Raw genomic sequence first — 20,225 nt, 5'->3', positions numbered from 1 at the left:
CTTCATAGCTGGTGCGCATTGTGCACACGCACCGGCTGTGGCACAGTCACTGTTCCTCCAGCAGTGGGTGTGTGGGCTGGATCCTAGTCTGCTTTGCTTTGCTGGGCTCACTGCACTCCATGGCGGGGACAGTTATGTGCCATGCTGTACCTGCTGTGTGGGCTATTGGGGGTTCAGTGCCTCACGTGTATAGTAGGGCGTTGGCACCCCTTTCATTAGTGGTTAGGGGATATATATGTGGGCCGGGTGCCATTGTGCCACGTGTTGTGGCTGCAGTTGTCTCTGATGGGTCTTTGATTACGGCCCGTGCGGGCCTGCTTCTCCAGGCGGTGGGGGAGGGGCTCAGAGTCTCCTTACTGGCGGCCTGCCTGGCCTCTGTGCTGCTCCTCCTCTGCTGGGCTGCTGTTTGAAGTTTGCGCTCGTCTTCTGCGTGGCTCCTCCCCTGTTGGACCACTGTTCCCGCTGGCTGCTCGTGTCGGCTCTTCCAGTACCTCCGGCACCTCTGGGTTCCGTCTCGGTGCTGCTGGGCTCCACACGCGACGCGCCTTCCGGGCGTGTCCCGCTGGGCTCACCTCCTCTGTCCTGCTACTGGGCTCTTCACCCGATGCTGGTGGTCTCCGTGGCACAGGGTCCACTCCAGTTGTCGTTCTCTCCTATGTGTGTCCCGCTGGGCTCACCGCCTCTTTCCTGCTGCTGGGCTCTTCACCCGACGCTGGTGGTCTCCGCGACACATGGTCCGCTCCAGTTGTTGTTCTGTTGCATGCTCCGTGTGGCACTGCCCTGCTGGGCTCCTCACCCCCGTCTAACTGCTGGGTCCACTTTACCTAACGTACTGCTGCATACTGCTGCACGGCGCGGGCGCTCGATGCTTCGTCGCCAGTTGTTATACCCCTTTCCTGGGCCTTTACCAATGACCCATACAGATGACACGGGAGCCTTGTTCATGTTTAACCTTTTCTTTATTTACCTTCTGCATTCTGCCCGTCCTTCCCCACTATCCCTCCCCTTCCTCCTGCCTCCCGTTCCCTCCCATTGTCCTGCCCCCCCACCCCCTTTGGAGAAAGCTCATCCAGTTTCCCTGGTGACACCCATTTCTCTCCACAATATTCTGCTTATTGTTCTACCATATTGAATTGTCTCATGACTGTAAGGCACTCTGACACGGGAGGGCTCCACCTACTGTTGTTACTCTTGGACAAGCCTTCTACTTTGCTATTTCAAATAAATACCCATGAACAAATAAAGTTATTGTCCTGCCGATATGAAAAGCACTATTAGTTCTGGATGTCAACAACAATGGTGTTTTAGTGGGGATCCATAGGTAATTAAATCAGACTGCCAACAGTTGAGAATCTCCTGCTTTTCTAGATGATCCAGAAGATCTCGCCATTGCATGTGCTGCATAGGGATATCAACGCTAAGGAGCAGATTAGTATGAACCATCAAGTTGTCCGTTTTTTGTGGTTAGGGTTCACGATTTCAGCTCTCACTGGTGCAACGAGAAAGCTCTCCATCAACAAGAGATTGGCCAACCAGCAGACATAAAAACGATTGGTAACCAACCAAATGACCTTTATTTCGGTGAGCTTTCTATAAAGCAATCAGGCCTTTGGGTCTCAAATAAACGGATTCCTTTGAGAAATGCAATCACCTTTGCACACAGGATCAACAACATAGTGGGTTGTACAGTATGAACAGTGTGTATGAACTTGCAGAACACTACATCTGAAGTTGCAGAAGACTAGGTTTGTAGCACATGCCGTAGTATATTAAAAACCATGTCCACTGATTCCATACTGATGCCTCTTGGACGCTTTACTTGCCGTTTGACGTTTCTTTGTTGGGCAAAGGTGTGTTTACATTAACATGTCTGCAATGAAATAGCGAGTAGAGAAGGTCACTACTGTAATCCCCAGAGTTACTTGACAGTATCAAATATTACCAAAACATAAAAGTAAGTAACTGAGAGGAACATAACTAGTCTCTATGGTATGCTATGGTCTCAAAAGGACTTTTGTTCAAGTGTTCCTTGTCAACTGAAGTGTTAGACAGGGCTGTGCTTTTTCTCCATTGTTCATTAACCTCCAAATAGGTGAGGTTGCTGACTTCCATCATCGAGTGGCAGATCATCGAGTGGCCATTTTCAATGGAGACAAAATACCAGCTTTTTGGGGATGACTTTGTCTTGCATGCAAAGACTCAAGGTGTCTTTGAAGCACTTTTGGCCACCCTTGAATCATTTCTTTCTCCAAAAACGGAATTATAAATTACCAGCGCGAAGTAAAATGTCATGCAAACGTGCAGGGTACCAAGAGTGAAAACAACATAAGTGATTGTAGACGAGCCATTGCATGAGGTGACCGAGTATTGTAATCTGGGCATTCTATCTACATCCTCCAACTCATGGTCTAGCCATGCAACCAACATGGCCCCGTAATCAGGTTTCCAAAGTAGTTTGTTTTTCAATATAAAATAATGACGAAGTCTAGTCAAATAGGCGATTCACGTTTATCACAAGTAGGCAGTTTCCAGTGCCCTCTACAGTGATGGTTTGTGGGGTGTAAAGCAGCCCCGGGCTAGCTCTGAGGTGGTGCCAAAAAACTGTTACCTCAGAAAGCTCCTGGCGGTTCCTATCCTCACCCCAATATTTGTGCCAAGAGGAGAAGCGAGGATTGTGAATTAGCAGAAGACTCTTTTTCTTAGCCCAGTCTGCTTCGATCCTGCACTTGGCCCATTTCCCGCGCAAATGTAAATAGGCAGGTAATGAGAAGCAGCCCAAGGCACGAGGCGGTCTTTAAATGCCCCTGGCGGAATCATTTGCAAGGGAGCACTCACCAACTCGACCTCTGTCTAGAGTGCTTGATTCCTGAATTCATTATTAACATTACTAGCATTGCAAAAGTGATGATCCCGGCTAACACACAAGAATTGTGTTTCCAGATGTTGCTATTGAAGGACCCTGCAAGCCTGGTGGATTTCATTAATTTTGATGCAAAGAACATCTTTAACTTTGGGTCTCATTTAGCAAACTGCCTCCCAAACATAGAAGGTCCTTATTTCCATGGGTTTGCTTTATCTAGCTTGCATCTGCCAGACATGTAGGGCTCTGGTCTGCCAAACTCATAAGAGGGTTCATGCCCATGTTGCAATTTCAAAGCGGAAAACAAAATCATGTTTGTCTCTGTTTTGCACTTGTGGCAGCAGATTGAAGAACAATTGGCTAGAATATATTTTTAGGAAACATGGGATATGTTCTACAAATGAAGCAATGGCGCTGTCTATTAAGCCATAAACTGAAACACTGGGCCTGATTCACAAACTTTTTTCAATGAGGTGCGTCCATTTCAAAACACTTTGTGAAAGGTGGTTCCTGCACTTGGGCCAATATGTCCAATGTCAGTTATAGTTGTGTATATGGTGTACCCTTTTGTAGCATTTTACATTTTTGTATGTCGGTTACTGTTTTTTAGTTGTTGATTTTTCTAAAAGAAAATCAGTACAATTAAATTGATAGGATTGAGTGACAGAGTGAGTTATAAAAATAATAAAGACATTTAATTTAAAAAAAAAAGACATGAGATAATAAGTGTGAGACATAAACAAAAATTGTGTAATGAGAATGTCGATATGCTTGACAGTTAGGATTCATGCGCGTATCACGTGTTTCCTATGTCTGCAGATGATGATGTCTTCCTTGACGATGAAGCGGAAAGGCAAGAATATGTGCTCAACGACAATGGAATGATTTTCTTTGGACAAGAAGACTTTATACTAAACGAGGGATGGAACTTTGGCCAGGTAAATAAATGCCAAAGGGTACGTACTACAGGTAGGGGGTTATTTACCATACCCAAAGCTCCATTACACCCTACTTAACCAGTAACTCCAATTTCAATTAGCCAATAGCCTTACATGTGTACCTCTGTATTCAACATGCACAATCAAAACTCTACCAACTGCAACCTTGTCAAATTGTCTAGATTACATTGACAACTTACAAATATGAACAAATGTCTTTCTTTGGTAAAAATGTTTTTTTTATAAATGAGTAGCACCATAACAAAAGTAGTGTTAGAGACACCAGTCCATACATATAGAAGTGAAAAAAATATCCTGCACTTAGTTAACTGCATCTACGGTGCATCTCCTCCTAGGAAGTCATACTAGGTGCACCAGACACTTTTACACCAATGGTATTGGTCATTGTAGTCCTGATTGGCTGCTTTGGGATATCTACAATATTATTGGTTGTACACTGTAAAATCAAGAGAATGAGCAATGAGGATACTCCAGTAGTGTCCCAGACCTGGCAGAGGGGAAGGGAGAGATAGCACTATCTGGAGAAGGGAGATTTTGTTGACATCATGGCCCTTGTTTCTTTTGCAGTTTGAAGAAAGCATTTTAAGTATATGTCTGGCCATCCTGGATAAGAACCTGAACTACCAAGAAGATCCTGTCACAGACTGTTCCCGCAGGAATGATCCAGTTTATATTGGGAGGGTCGTGACCACCATGGTAAGGATAAGGGAAAATCTGCCTCCAGGACAACACTCGGGACATCACAACGCAATAATGTAACAATGTTAGTAGATATCAATGGGGGAAGCTACAGGACTGTAGCATGTGCACAACTATGTCTACCCTGTGTCCTGGACTTGCCTCATCTGCACTCTGAGCATTTTCCTGCAAAGCTCTATATTTAGTCGCTGGCTCTTCTCTGTTTCTCTGTCAATTTCTTCCATGTTCTTATCACACTTTTATGTTGATGACTTACATGTTCTTCTTTCAGTCTGTTTCATAGAGCTTCTACATATGTGTGTATCTTTGTCATTTCACTTTACCTCTGGAATGACACCGCCACACCACCACTCCTGCCATTAGAAACTCAAGTACTCACTTTATTTCACTCTTCTAGTACCCCTTAACCTGTCCCCCTATGCTGTTTACATTACACCTACACGACCTACTTAGCACTACCTCTTATGAATTATACAATATCTGCAAAGTCCATCAATTCCTTGTGTTCTACGTGAATGAACTGCTTCTTGCTATTTTTTTCACTCATTTTCATGAATTCTCCTTTTTTTTCCTTATATGCTTTTGTCCCATCCCTCGCAGTTTGTTTTCAGCTCCTTAATGCGACTCCACTTTAGGTTACCATTCTCCACTCACATTCTTCCATTTGCTCCCTTCCAAGGCCGTTTTAGCTAACACTATGGGCCTCATTACACGGAAGGCGGTAATGGTTAACGGCCACCGTTAATGGTAACGGTGACCGTTAACCATTACCGCCTTACTACGAGGTCCCTTAGCGGGTAGGTGCTTTAACGCCTGCTTTTTGCAGGCGTTAAAAACCAACCCGCTAAGGGACCTCGGAGCTAATTACGGCACCGCAAAATTGCGGTGCCGTAATTAGCGCCTTCCCCATTCCCATAGAGCCCTATGGGGCAGAAATGGGAATGGGGAAGGGCAATGGCGGAAGGGGGATTTACCGCCCCACCAACCTTGGAATGGGGCGGTAAATCCCCTTTCCTCCAAGGCGGTGCCGGTATTTTACCGGCATGAGCCATGGCGCTAATAGCTAATAGCGCCATGGCTCACCGCCTTCAGTGTAATGAGGCCCTATATTTCTTATGCATTATAATGCAATGCATCCGTGGTCTTTCATGCCTGGTTCTTCCGTAAATGCACCACACTGTATGCCCGTCTTGTCCAACTTTCCTAACAGACCACCATTTCAATGTGCCACCTTTCCTTTCTAATGCTGTGAAAGCTGCCAAATTCTGAAAACCAATTACCATCATCCAGTCTAATTGGTAAAGAGGAGGACGGACAATATAGAGCACACCGTATCAGTTCCTCTGACTTAATCCCATCTATTTGCACCATTCTCTGCACATGGATGCGCTTAAACTCAAGGGAGTTTGCACTTTACAATGGGTATCATGATCCTTAATTTATTATTGTGCAAGCATTGTTTGCATTTATTTTTCGCATGCCCCTTTGTTTACTGCTGCTTAGAAACCTGTCTGGAGGATGTCTTTTGTTTATGGTGGGACATAATCGTAGTCGGCCATTTTTATTATGTCCCTGAGACCGTGTGTGGGTAATTATTTAGTGAGTGGAGCAGAAAATTAAAATGAAAAATTGTTTAACTCTTTCATTTTCAGCTCCTCCACATTTTCCTGCCATCCTGTGGCATAGGAGGGCTTCCTCCTCCGTCTCAGGAGAGCTATACTTTTCATGCCTGCATGTGATTTTCATGCAGGCGTAAAACAAATGGATTCTAATGAGCAGGCGGATTCCTTTGGAATACATTATTAAATGCCACCTTCAAATCATATAGAAGGTGGTGTTGTATTTCTCTCAAAGCAGAGAGTAAAAGTTAAAAGCGATGTCACCTAATTTTAGTCCTCACAATTCCACTCAATCATGTTTCCATTTGTCAGTGCCATACCTATGGAGAAAACAAGAAGAATGGTCTTGGAACTAAGGGTATGAACACAAGGTTAATTTCTGGTCTTTGGAAAACATGTACTCCAAATCGACCTACCTGCTTCTGTCCCATGATGCAATGCATTGAACTATAGCTCATTTTTGGAATTGTTTATTGACTCTACTTTGTTATAGGTTTGAAAATAAATGTCATCTTGAATAAAGAGATTGAAGGAAATTCTGGTTACTCAGTTAATGGGAGTGGTCTTGTTTGCAATGACCTATGAGGCTCTTGCAAGTACCTGGATGTGAAGAATGAGCACATGTATTTTTCCCATCGAGTTCAGGTGCATGTTTAGCCGGGCACACTAGCAAGAGATCATTAAAGAAAGCTGCTGGTAATCCTATGAACTGTGACATTGTTGATGTGGGATTCCATGGAAATAACGGTGACCACGCACTCTCAAACTTTGCTGTATTCAAAAGGGAATGTCCCATCATTTTTTACATGAATATTGGTCAAAATAAAGCAACATTGTCCATGTATGACAATGATCTCAACTTTTCCGGTATTATATTTGAGAAAGGTTTAGCATCAATAGTTTGCATCTCAATAAAAGTGGGAAGACCTTCACCCTATCTGATCCCAAATCTATTATTAGCATCCGCGGGGAGTAGGCTCCAAATAATTAAGAAGCAAGGAACGTAGACTGCATTCGAACATGTATACCCATAGTCCATGCTTCCTGCCAGCATCTCCTTCTGCTCGCTCAAATGTACACCAATCATTGCCTTTCTTTTGTTACGAAAAAAGAGGTAAACTTCCCTTACCCCACTTCAGACTTTCTGGACTCAGCTTCTTCTCGTCCATTTCCAGTGATTATTACTTTTCTGCAATGAAAACTGAAAATGGACTAATATTGCCAGTGTGCGGGGACGGTGAAGATAATGTATTGTAATATGAATTTACTTTTTTTCTTTTCTTTATCATCCCATTACAACTCAGTTTAATGAGGGAGTTTGAAGGCAAATTTTGATGGTGTGTATTTTCAGTTTGAGACTTCTTAGGAGACACCTAATGATGTTGTTTTATTCTTGCGACAGTAATTCAGTAAATAGCTGTTAAAACAAAGATGCCAAACTGGAAGTCTCTATGATATGATAAGTAATTTATAACGTGCCTGTACACAAGTGTTTCTAGGCGCGACTGAGAGCAAGGTAGACATGAAGCCTCATTACGAGTCAGCCGGTCCGGAAAGAACGGTGGTGGTAAATCCGCCACCACCGTTCTTTCCAGACTGGCTGATCTCAAGTTATGCAGGCGAGAGGTGTCACTCCCACCAGGTCTGACCTGGCGGGTTCAACACCACCCGTCCTGCAGGCGGACGTGGAAACACCGGCATCATTACAGCATGGTGCCGGTGTTTCCACTTCCCCATTCCCATGGAGTCCTACATGGGAATGGGGATTTACCGAATTCCGCCTCCGGAATTACCTGGTCACCGGGGTTGTAATGCCCCGGTGATTCCTGGAATCACAGAGGTGGAATGGTAATACGAGTCCGGCGGTAACCTGCTGGTTTTTCCGGCTCGTTTACCGCCGGACTCGTAATGAGCCCCATGGACCACTGCCTGATATCCTATATTAAATAATGCATAAACCCTCCTCCACATTTCTCAAAACCAGGGAGCAAACTGTGCTTAAATGTTTGAGTGAATACATTTCCGTCTTAAGTTTCCCCAATATTTGTCTGCGTCAATTAGTTTCTCAAGCAGGTTGAGTAAAATGCAGGGAAAATATATGAATCATGTTTTGGACACATGCACATGGATTATGAGGCTTTCAGGGAGACCTTGGGAATACTCCACATATTGTATTGAGCAAGTGAAGGAGATATGGGAGTTCATGCTTCATTTATGCAAAATGAAAATATGCTAGTCAGGATATTATTATATAAGGAATCGGTTTGGCTGTTTGTTTACAGGTGTACTGGGATCAAATGAAATCAACATAAGCAGATACTGAACCTAAGGCATGATGCACTTGCTTAAAAGACCAGAGCAAAAGAAGTAGAGTAGCACGATCCTCAGTCAGAGTTGTCTAACGCAGCTTTTGTGCACATGCAAAGCTAATGGCTTGGCTCAGTAACGCTGCTTGCAAGTGCTACAATAAGATACACTTCAAACAAATGATTGCGTATTTAAGTAATATAACCAGAGCAGGGATGTATTACCGGTCAGGTAATTCCCCAGGGCATAAGTTAGAAGCCTGAGAAAAGTGAGGGCTTTAACGTTAACCATAGGGCATTACCTGACTGGCAATGCCCCGCCTATGAGGGTTATACTGCTATTAGTACCGCTTCACGTTGTACCAGAGTACTAAAAGTGTTCTTTTCAAGTTGAGAAACGGCGTGTTTGCCATGTCTAACTTGAAAAAAAAATTACAAAACAAGATGGCTGCCATGGGAAACGGGAGCTACATGTAGTCCCTTCTCCCTTTCCATGGCGGCCATTGCTGTGATGGGGACACACCAGGAACACTAGTGTTCCCAGCATCGGTGAAGGACAAGACAGAACCAGTTAAGTGGGGCACGGGTGGCAGGTATTGGAGATACGGAAAAGGAGGGGATTGAAGGTGACATGGGGGGAGCACACTTACCTGATTCCCAGCGAGGTAAGATGTCAGCCTCCAGCTCCTAGGAGGCTCGGAGTGGGGGTTTTACTGTGTGGTAAAGCCCCCGTTCTGAGCCTTCTGATTGGCTCGGAGGCTGCTACACCCACCTCCCCAGGTACTTATTTGTATCAAAACATTTAAATAATAAAACTAGACACAAACACATGCATGCTGTTAATAAAATCGTAACAGATTAAATAAGTTTAAAATTTGAAATAGTTTACTGTCCACCATCAACCTTGCACTTGTAATGTGAGAAGAAAAGAACTTTTCAGATAGTAAGACACATACACATTACAACACAAACAAATTGCCATAATGGAAGTTCACCTACAAATCGGAGCTACACACAATTTATCGTTGAGACGCAAACTAGCAGAACAACGCACTTAATTCTTTCCTTGAAAAAAAGTGTCCTTGCTTTATATCACTGTACTATTTTAGACATAGATGTATCAAACCATGTCTGACAGGTCTCAAGAAACAACAACTAGTCATGTATACGTTTCACCCTTACCAGGGCTCATCAGCGGGGCACAGGTTGGCAACCTTGAGCATGTTTGCCACCCGCCATCGATGTTATGGTGGGTTTGTACAAAAACCCTTCTACCAGTAATGCAAATGAAAAAGGCAATTTTAGCTAATAACACATTAACAAAACACCACCTCACATCCCTTACTGGACGTTCACCTCATGGATATTCAACTTTGCTGAAAACCTCAATATTTTGCTTCACACAGAAAGTTGCCATTGTCTCATACAGTGCAATTATATCAACTTAACCAAGAAAGTTCTCCAGTAAGCAACATGAAACCACATACACAGTTCACCTTTACTGGGGCTCATAATTGTAGCACAAGATGACATCCTTGAGACTGAAGCATTTGGACAAGTCTACAGTACGCCATCAGTATTGTGGTGGGTTGGAAAAAAGCATGAATCCTATACCTGTAAATCGGGTAGAATAGGCCATTTCAGATAACAAGACACACAAAGAGTTGCACAGCACCACCGAGTAGCCATCCCTTGAAGTTCACTTCCAGGTCAGAACTGCTACACAGAAATGCATCATAGCTATGCACATGAGCAGAAATGCACATGTAGAGCATTGTTTTTATAGGGCAATGGTATTTCATACATAGCTATATTAACCCAATGCTGACACGGCTCAAGGATGCAACAACCAATCACATACATGTCCCACACTTGTTGGAGAGCATCACTGTGCCTGAGGATGACATAGTTAAGATTGGTGCATTGGGTCATGTTTACCCTACAACGCCAATATGATGGTTGGACTGAAAACACAAAACAAAAACCCCTTATGTTATGTGAGTGCAATAGGCAATGTCATCAAATAAGGCACATACACAAGTGTAGTAGTCATTGCTATAAGAGAGATGTTACATCATCCTTGACTTAATTGGCTAGGCTGAGGTTTTCGCCCCTTGCTTTTTTAAGTTCCAGCATGTATGCTGTACCCTCAGCTATGTTGCAATCATGGATGTGTGTCATGCAAGGTGACACAATCAGGGGTGTTGCTAGGTCTGGAAATGATCCGGGGCTACGCTAATGTCAGGACTGTCGGGACTGGGGGCTAGCTAGCCTTTTGGTTCTAGTCCCTGAGATTCTATCCGGGGCTACAACCAAAAGACCCGGGGCTATAGCCCCCTAAGCCCCCTACCCCCAGCAACGCCTCTGGACACAATGATGAGGTGTAGGCCAGACATACTTGGCAAGGTACAATTGTAGATGACAGTTTGTGGATCCTATGCAGTGGATATGACTCTGAAGCATTTAGGCAGCCAGAAGCGTACAGCTAAACAGATGCCATCCCCAACGGTCAACTTTGCTAGGAACAGGTCGCACTGACAGGTTTGCGGTAGCTATATCAAGCCAGCAATGTCCCAAGGAAACACAAAGTGACAGTGGACCTCTGCTGGCATGGGTCTACATGACAGGTGAAGGAGTGAGTTTAAAATGGAGGGGTGCGTGGCAATTTGTCAAGCCTAAGGAAGTCATCGCAGATGGGAGATGGCTGGCACATGCCACGGCAGGCAGTCAACCTACATATGGCCAAAAGTGCAACTAGTACCAACAAGGGCATGATGGGCATGGGAGGTCCAGAACAGAGGCCACCTGAGTACCCACTGCCGCCAAATGGTTAGAGATGGGACGTGTGTAAGCCATAGCAATAAGTACCAGCTGGAGCTGACTGATGTCATACCTGTACAGAAACAGTGTGATGTGCGATACCAAGGGGACTTTGTGGAAGGACCCTATGCTACAGCCTCCCTGGGAAAAAATGTGTGAGGCACATGGGAACTAGCAGATGAAGCAGCCATAGACTGAGCAAGAAAACCCCAAATGGTACATGTGATGGGACACAGATAGCATGTATGCACATCTGGGACAGACAAGAAAGTGCTAGGAGTCTACAACTGTGAGTAAGGAAACTTCCCTCTGCAGTCTAAACCTAGGAGTTTACCATGTGGAAGGACCATGGAGGGGCAAACATGGGCAAGGGCCATGGTGACATGAAAGACAGATTCTGTGGCATGTGTAGTGAATATGTGTGCAGACCACATTGAGTTATGACCACATGCAGGAGTAATGAGGCCCTGACAAGTGAGTAGGGCATAACTGAAGTGAGGATTCGATTATGGATGTAGTGTGAATCTCAACAAAATGATGAGAGCTGTCCATCTTGGGGTGCTATGTAAGAAACAGCATTTCCATATGAGGCATCACTATTTTTTTTGCATGGAACATAAAAAGGGAGATTTTCAGCTGACATACATACTCATGATCTCGGGGTCATCTTTGTCTCCCCTCTCTCCTTCACCCCTTACGTCATGGACCTTACCAAGAAGTCCCGCTTCCAACTGCACATCCTCAGGCATTTTTCCCTTTCTCACCTTCCCCCAGAAGCCCAATGTCTCCAGAGCTCTGGTCCTCTCTAGGCTGGACTACTCTAACAGCCTCTTTCTCAATCTCCCTCTTTGCTCCCTATGGCCCCTCCAGCTAATCCAGAATAGGGTGGAAACACTTATCCTTGGCCTCAGGCCCAGGGACCATATCTCTCCAGCCCTAAAATCTCTCAACTGGCTCCTGGTGGCTGCAAGGATCCAATTCAAGACCCTATGTATCATCCAGAAGGACTTCTGGGGCCTGGGACCACACTATTTCCAAGTGTCCCTCCCTAAATACTCCCCTGCTAGAGCCCTACACTCCTGTAACTTCAACTCTCTGACTGTCAAATGCTTCTCCAGGCAGAGAGTGGGGGGGGGAGGTCCCTCTCCTCAGTCGGTGCCTCCGATTGGAACAGCTTCCCTGCCCCTCTCAGGCCCTTCATCACCAGTCAATACCAGCACCCCCCTCCCATGCACTGCCCGAGGGCCCCTTCTTGGTGGCTCCACACCCCACCCGTGAGTGTCACCTTCTAGCATTTAGCCTGAGGCTCTCCTCTTGGCTCCCCTTAGCACTTCCCTCATGGGGCCACCCACATCACTTGTCCACTCCTCTGCTCCTTCTTCCTTCCCCATCCCCTGCACTTCTCCTCAATGCACTTGCACGTTCGAATACCGCAAGGCCTAATAGAACCACAACTGTGTATTTACTGTTTTTTGTCATTGTAATTATCTGCCCCGTTCCTTGCCCATTTAGCCTCGTAGCTCTTTGAAACACAATTCTGTTGCATAAAGCACCTTACAAATGCACAATAAAATAAATAAAATAAAATGATACATTGCTGTGAGGCTCTGATCTGGAGGTGACCTTTCAGTGATGGCTACTTTGTTGTGCTGTGTTGTTTGTGTGTGACTCATATGCTGAAGTTGCCAATTCTTCTCACATTACAGGTAGAAGGGTTTGTTCTTGCTTTTACAAACCCACTGTAAGATTGATGGTGTGCGGTAAACATGTTTCAATACTCCAATCCTCAGAATAACAATCTGTGTCACCATGATGAGCTCCATGCAGCTTGAACTATGTATGTATGTATGTTGTTGGTGGTGGTTATTGCTTCCTTGAAAGATACCCGTTTTGGGGTGCTAAAGCTATGTATAAAATACCACTGCCCTATGAAACAAAAAGAATTTTCAGCATGAAGTACAAAAGTGGCCATTTTAGCTAATTTGCACACCCTTTGGGCATTGTCATGTGGCTTTCCTATGGAGATACACTTCCAGTGATTGCTAATTGGCGGTGTTGTGTGTGTGTCTTGTAAGCTGAAATGACCTTATCTACTCAAGTTTAAGATTAACATTGTTGCAGAAAATAAATATCACACTGACTTCCACTTCCATATAACAACGTAAATCCCCCACACACAGAACCAATTTACAGTAGTTTTATTACACATAACATCCAACAATTTACCTCTGGGTTAACATTTAAAATGTAGTAGTCTCTAAGAAGCTAAAAATGTGCCCTAATATTTAAAGCTTCAGAAAGATAGTCCCCCAAGCACAGTGCAGAAAACATGGCTGACTGACAATGCAGAAACGCCTGATCCTTAAGGATGGGCACAATATTATAGTGTCTTGTCCTATAAAAAGGACAGGAGAACACAAAGCGCATTAGTGTTTCAATATAGCCAAACCTGCGTGGACATAGCATATCAGGTTGGCCTTTTTAAAATCATCTCAAAATAACTTTCATGCATGGGAAGGCACCCAATCTGAGCTATGTAAACAGCTGGCTATGCCTGTTCTGTATAACGCAGACTAGGTCATCAGTGCAGCCTAAGACAATTGTTTCGGTGTTTCTCTCAAATAATTTCAACGTCCATGAGTATTTTTTTTACATTTCAACTTTCAACAGGGATTTTTAATTGGCTGACTATCATTCTAAATTGAAATGCAAGTGTCGATAGCTGAAATCATTCGGGTAGAAGTGAACATAATTTGGGCATGGAATTTGTGTTATGCAGTTGTCATTATATGTTTGACAGTTGCCTGTGTTGCTGTCCTAGGTTTATTTATCCATAATAATGACCCCCAGCTATAGAGTCTTAGTTGCTAATAAATCCTCCAAGTAAGTAATTCCCAATTCCAGGTGTGAAATGTACAGTGTTGTGGATAGCAAAACTCTCAGGAGCTGGCATAATTAGCCTTTCACCCTTTTTCATGTTGTTTATGGTAACGTGCTCCCTTGCAGACACAAGACCCATGAAAAGCAATGGCAATGGCAATGGGTTTTCCTTTATGAATACCATTGTTCATCTCAAATGAACCCCACCTTTGACTGAGCGCTCATAACTCTTTGCTGTTCCTCCATAACTTCTAATACATCTGATGGTGTGTCCATCTCCCTCAAATTAGTTCTTTAAATAGCATGTTCCGCATGGTTGAAGGGAGAATTGGGGTCCATGAATGCAAGCTGGACTTGTCCTCTGTGTCCCTCATCATACTTTGCTATTGTAGGTTTTGGCACAAGTCATCTGTTCCTAGACCCTCGCTAATCCAGTATTCTACATCTGCCAAGATATTAGTGCTTTTCAGGCATTCAGTCTTTCGTGCAAAACCTTCCTTGCAAGCTTGGTGAAGCTATCAAATAAGGCAATAACAAGCTAGGCAAGTCGACTCCCTATTTAAAAGAGGAAACTTTAATCCAACTCTTAAATTTTGTAACCTGAAGGTACACTGTATTAAAAGACAGCCTTGGCGGTATCTCGGCTGTAATTGTACCCGGATACCACCAACGCAAATAGCATTACCGCTAATCGGGACGGTGCAATTTACGCCAGATTCCGAGTAGTGAAAAGGCTGTAAATCCCTATTTTTTTAAGAGTCCATAGGACTCGATGGGAATTTTTGGTACTATTACCGCCGGCAGTAATAGCGCCAAAAACAGCTGAAAACATGCAGAAAGTGGAGATTTTTAACCTCCAAGTTTCCACCCAACCCGTGATTGGGCTAGCCCTTAAATGTGGGGGTAATAGCGTTGGCACTGCATTTAAGGGATACCGCCCAACTTGTGATGAGACCCATGGTCTAAAGAGGGAGGGCATAAAGCAGGTAGGTGAGATGAGACTCCACATAGGCCCAGACTTTTATTAACTCTCTGTCCATTCACCTTCCTTAAAACAAACAAATATAGCTGTTCTCCATTTGTATTTAACAATTGGATATTCTCTAGCCTTGGATCCCCTTCAAGGTTCTACATCTTGAATAACATAGCCCCTTAAAGTGGCAAAACCAGCCATGTGAGACTGCCTGAACCTGTGATGCTTCCCATGTGATATCAACCTTGGTGCAATTAGACACCACTCTCCAAATGGACTTCCAATCCATATAGGCTGATCCAACTTATTCCTCTTACCAGGCATCCTCTTGACATGCATATGTTCTTTTCTTCAGCAGTGTTCTTCTGTCTTTAGTTGCCCACGTGAGGCTTTATTCAAGGAGATCTCTTTCAGAAAGTACATTTTTTGTAAATGTAAAGAAGTCATTAAGCCAGGATTTACAAATATACATTCTGCCAGAATTGCGACACGTCATTGCCCCTCAAGAATAACTGATAATCCTAGCTCTCCAAAAGCAAGTAGTCCATTTATCTCCATAGATTCAAGCTCAAGGCATTACATAACCGTGGCCAAACTATTTCTAATATTCATGCTTTAAATCATTTCTTGAGCCGAGGTAGCCCATTTTACATTTCTGTATGCACAATGTACCAAAACCCCTATTGCGCCAAATCATTTGCCACATTAGATCATAATATTAATAAGCAACAGATTTATTTCAATTTTGCTCATCTCTAACTCAAACTTTCTCAATTCATTTTCTATACAATTGTAATCTACATTAAGAGTCTTCTGCTTGCTTCACTCGTTTTTCCACCTCAATATTTGTCTGAGCAAATTTAAATCAAACATTCAGCAGATTACACCTCAAATGTACAACTTAAACTAACCAACAAGTGTTTCACATAGATTTCACAATATCTTTCTTGTGGACTTGAGCTTCTTCTCTGCTACATTAACATTCAGTGCAAATCCTTATTAGCGTACATCAAATAATAACGAAAAGATAAAAGCAAGAACAAAATGATAAAATTAGCAACATATGTACAATGACACTGCACCAATCTATGAACATTATATCCATTGTGTACTGTCCTAGTCTTCACATTTGTGTTTGTTATAAGCTCCAACAATAACCCCTGAAAATACCATATTTATTTATTACATTAATGTAACGCCCAGACCCGCAGGTATCACAGCATTTGCACAGCGAAGATAATACAAGTAGTCAGTCATGGGAAGTAAATGACAAACAGTGCTAGATGGGGCTAGCTGTATTTGGTGAGTAACCAGGTTTTTACACGCTTTCTGAAAATTGTAAACAAGTGTTAATTTCTCATGTCAGTGGAAAGGGAGTACCCTACGGAAGGAGCCGTAACAAGGAAGCTTGTGCCACCCGCTCTTTTGCAGTTGAATCTGGGGGTGTCAAGAGTACGACTGGTGGAAGAGCAAAGGAGGCGCACAAAACGTTTTGGGACTACACAGTCATTGAGGCAGAGTGGGGCCACTTTGTTGTGGTTATGTGTGCGAAGGTCAAGGCCTTAAATTCAATGCAGTCTTTGATGGGAAGCCAGTGTACATTACGCCTGGTGGCCGATGTGTGGCCTTGGCCCATACCATATACCCCCAAATAGTACCATTGATGTAACTTTGTTTAACCCTGCATCCAAAAGTAATGTTTCCCAAGAAATCTCACCATGCCAACATTTATTCGTATATTCCATATTCTTTTTCCATTGTTACAATCTGCTAGTCACTCCTTCTTTATGACAAACTATAACAAAGGCCACCTCCATCAGCAAATGTCCGCCAAATGAAACAATGCCTCCATGTTTCCCCAGAACAAATGTTAACAAATAACTCCAGCGTGTGCTATATTCCTAATTCAACAATGTTCTTATAAGACATTGTTCTGGTACTTATTGTTATGGTCTAATGTAGAATTTATTTTGGCACAATAGGGTTTTTGGTATGTTGTGCATTCTTGAATTCAGGTGGGAGCACTGCAGACCCATTGCAGCCCTACAGTGAAAAGGTAATTCAGTGAATAATATCATGTGTGAGTACCTATACATTTAGCACAAGGAGCATAATTTTGAGGAACCTGGATTGTTTTTTAATCATTTTACATGTTTACCATTGTTCGTAAGGATCGCGTGAGGATTAGTTGCAGACAAATTCATTTTTTTAGAACCCATATTCATTATAAATGTGCAAACTTGGGATTATGAGCACTTTCTGTTTACTAAAAGATTTGATCTCATCACATATGTTCACTGTTATAAAGATATTGGGCCTTTTTACACTTCAGGTGGTGCAGGAAAAAAACTGGTGGTAATTCGATTACTACCACATTTTTTGCAGCAAGACAATTACTGCAGTAAATCCTCCACTTTAATGCAAACAATCAGCAGAATTGCCATGCCAGACTTACAGCTAATGATAATTCCATCAAAATCCCCAATGGGTATTAACACAGCCCTACCACCACTTGTTTTGCCACCAAATTACCACCAACCTCGGAATGAGGCCCATATGTTTTCCAACTCCCAATATTGCATGTGTATTATCCTAGTACATCTAGATTGTCCTGGTGCCATCTGAAAACTAGGCTCTTCTTGTATGTTATCATGTATTCCAGGATGGTTATATACTAGGTATCCATCCAAGTCAATATCATCAATACCATCTTCCAGACCATGCTCACACTTGCAGTTACAATCCCCCGAATGATAAGCATGCTTCCGTTACGCTTAACTTGAACTAGGCCAGCTCTAATGGAAACTATACTATATTTCACTTTGCTCATGTTCTTTCTCTCTACTTGCTCCAAATGTGGTTTATACAAGTTCACTAACACTATGTTCTTTTCAAACCGTTTGAGAAGGGAAATACATGTGCATGTTATCACACACCCTCTAATGAGCGAGTAGGGTCCTTTGCAGCTGAGCTGTTTTCCAAACAATTAGGCTTGCAGATGGTCTTTACCTCCTGTTCTGCGTCACCCAGATGTCCTGAGAACTATAGCCTTAGGGGTCAGTGTGTTGGAGAGCCCACTTGGTGCTGCACTGGGACCTCAACAATTTGACACCACATTCTTTATTTGAATTTTTGCTCATGGGGGCAGTGGGTGATTTCTGGGCAGTTCATGACAAATACAATACGTTTACTTGGAAAGACTAGGCAGCTGCCAAAGGTGACACAACAGGCGGTTGTAAGATTGCCCCTCTAATTATCAGTTGTTGGGCATATGCTTGTGGGGCGGATCACAACCTGTCTCCAGCCAAGGGAGCAGAGCTCCTTGCAGCCATCCAGTTCACTGGGAAAAGATTTGGATGGGACTACATAACATGTACTGGAAAGTAGGCTTTGGTACAGGGCATGACTTATTGTGTTACTTTCTTCTTCCTACATTTTTTGTACCAAAATAAACATGTTGTCATCTCCTCACATAGGTCAACCATTTCGAGGATGATGGGGTTGTGATGGGGAGGTGGAAAGGATCCTATATAGGGGGTGTGGACCCCATGGAGTGGATTGGAAGTGTTGATATCCTGAAGAGGTGGAAGCGAGGGGGATACAAGCCGGTCAAGTATGGGCAATGCTGGGTCTTTGGAGGAGTGACCTGTACAGGTATAGTACAATTTAATTTCTTAACTATATACTTTTTCGGTCATCAAGTAGGCAGAGGTTAGAACAATACTATATGGGTCTGTAAGGTTTTTGATATTACCAGTCGACTGTTTCATTACTTGGGGATCAAGGCCCGCTGGATAAATGCATTAAATATAAATCTATAACTGCAAACTGTTATTAATAGAGACATTTGACCTAAATGATGCCATATCCTGCAAAAGTCCTAATTTTCCATGATTCACAAAGTCGTGTTTTCTCACGGTAAACACAGTGGTTATTGATGTGGTTATAGACTACAAAATACATGAATTTTAAGCCATTTTCAGTCTGTAGAATCAGTGTAATAGCAGCTGCTGAACAGTTGCTGTGTTACGAAAATAGATACATAGCCGATGTATTCTGTGATAACTTTGAATTAACAGATTCAATATGATGGCTCTTATAGTTCTGAGTTAATGCATTGAATAAACTAATCACAGAAAGGGGCCTTTGGTGGGTCTGAGAACTGGTGGCGTAGCTTCAGGTTGGAATGGGTGTGCGAGGAAAAACAATGGAACAACATAGATTGATTGCTATGTTTTTCAGTGACGAACAGCGTTTTGCATAGAAACTTTACATGTATTTGTTTAGTGCTACATATAAAACATTAATTATGTTTTGCAATAATGTACATGATACGTGTTGACCAAAACTACTCTATTGATCCACTAAATCAAAATGTTGTTAAACACTGAACACACATTCTCCTCTCTATTACTCTGGTATTCTGCTGCTGCGTCAGACATGTTTCCAACTCTTTACAGCTGCTCTGATAATTGCATGAAGTGCCTCCCCTTGGAGCATAAAGGCAATTTTGCTGCTTGAAACAAAATGGGCCTCATTCCGAGTATGGCGGTAAGGGATACCGGTCACCGTTAACGAGACCGGTGCCGCTAATCCCTTACCGCCACATTCCGAGTTCCCTTTGCGCCCTCGTCCTTAACGCCTGCTTTTAGCAGGCGTTAGGAACGAGGGCGCAAAGGGGCTTTTAAGCCAATAACGGTGACCGTAAAGTACGGTCACCGTTATTTGCAATTTCCCCATTCCCATTGAGCCCTATGGGGGCTCATTTGGGAATGGGGAAGAGCCCTGTGGAATGGGAAATTACCGCCCTGGTCAACTCGGAATAGGGCGGTAATTTCCCATTCCACCAGGGCGGTGCCGGTACGGGTCCGGCGCCGACCAAGGCGCTAATAGCGCCATTGGTTAGCGCCAAACTCGGAATGAGAATGACTTTCTAGTTGCTCTTGGACAAGAGGAAGGACTGAAAGTTTGGAAACTGGACATCAATAATGGCCGACTCATAGCATGCTGACAGGGCCTAACAAGCATGGGTTAAATGCATTGTCTATCTTTTTTCTCTGCATATGCCAACCTTTATAACCACTGCTAACTGGGAATCATGAAACAAAG

General features: G+C 43.4%; 1 protein-coding gene across 3 annotated transcripts in view; it reads left to right on the top strand.

The window, feature by feature from the left end:
- Positions 1 to 20,225, top strand: part of LOC138580590 (protein-glutamine gamma-glutamyltransferase E-like) — a 551,664-nt gene that overhangs the window by 373,689 nt on the left and 157,750 nt on the right. For all 3 annotated transcript variants that reach the window (XM_069651249.1, XM_069651251.1, XM_069651250.1), the window contains 3 exons: positions 3,680 to 3,798; positions 4,387 to 4,515; positions 18,593 to 18,770. In XM_069651249.1, coding sequence (XP_069507350.1) covers positions 3,680 to 3,798; positions 4,387 to 4,515; positions 18,593 to 18,770 — 426 coding nt within the window. The remainder of the gene's footprint in view (positions 1 to 3,679; positions 3,799 to 4,386; positions 4,516 to 18,592; positions 18,771 to 20,225) is intronic.

The sequence above is a fragment of the Ambystoma mexicanum genome, chromosome 3p (genome assembly GCF_040938575.1).
Source record: "Ambystoma mexicanum isolate Mex_15411 chromosome 3p, UKY_AmexF1_1, whole genome shotgun sequence".
Lineage (NCBI taxonomy): Eukaryota > Metazoa > Chordata > Amphibia > Caudata > Ambystomatidae > Ambystoma > Ambystoma mexicanum.
This window is presented reverse-complemented; position numbering and strand designations above follow the sequence as displayed.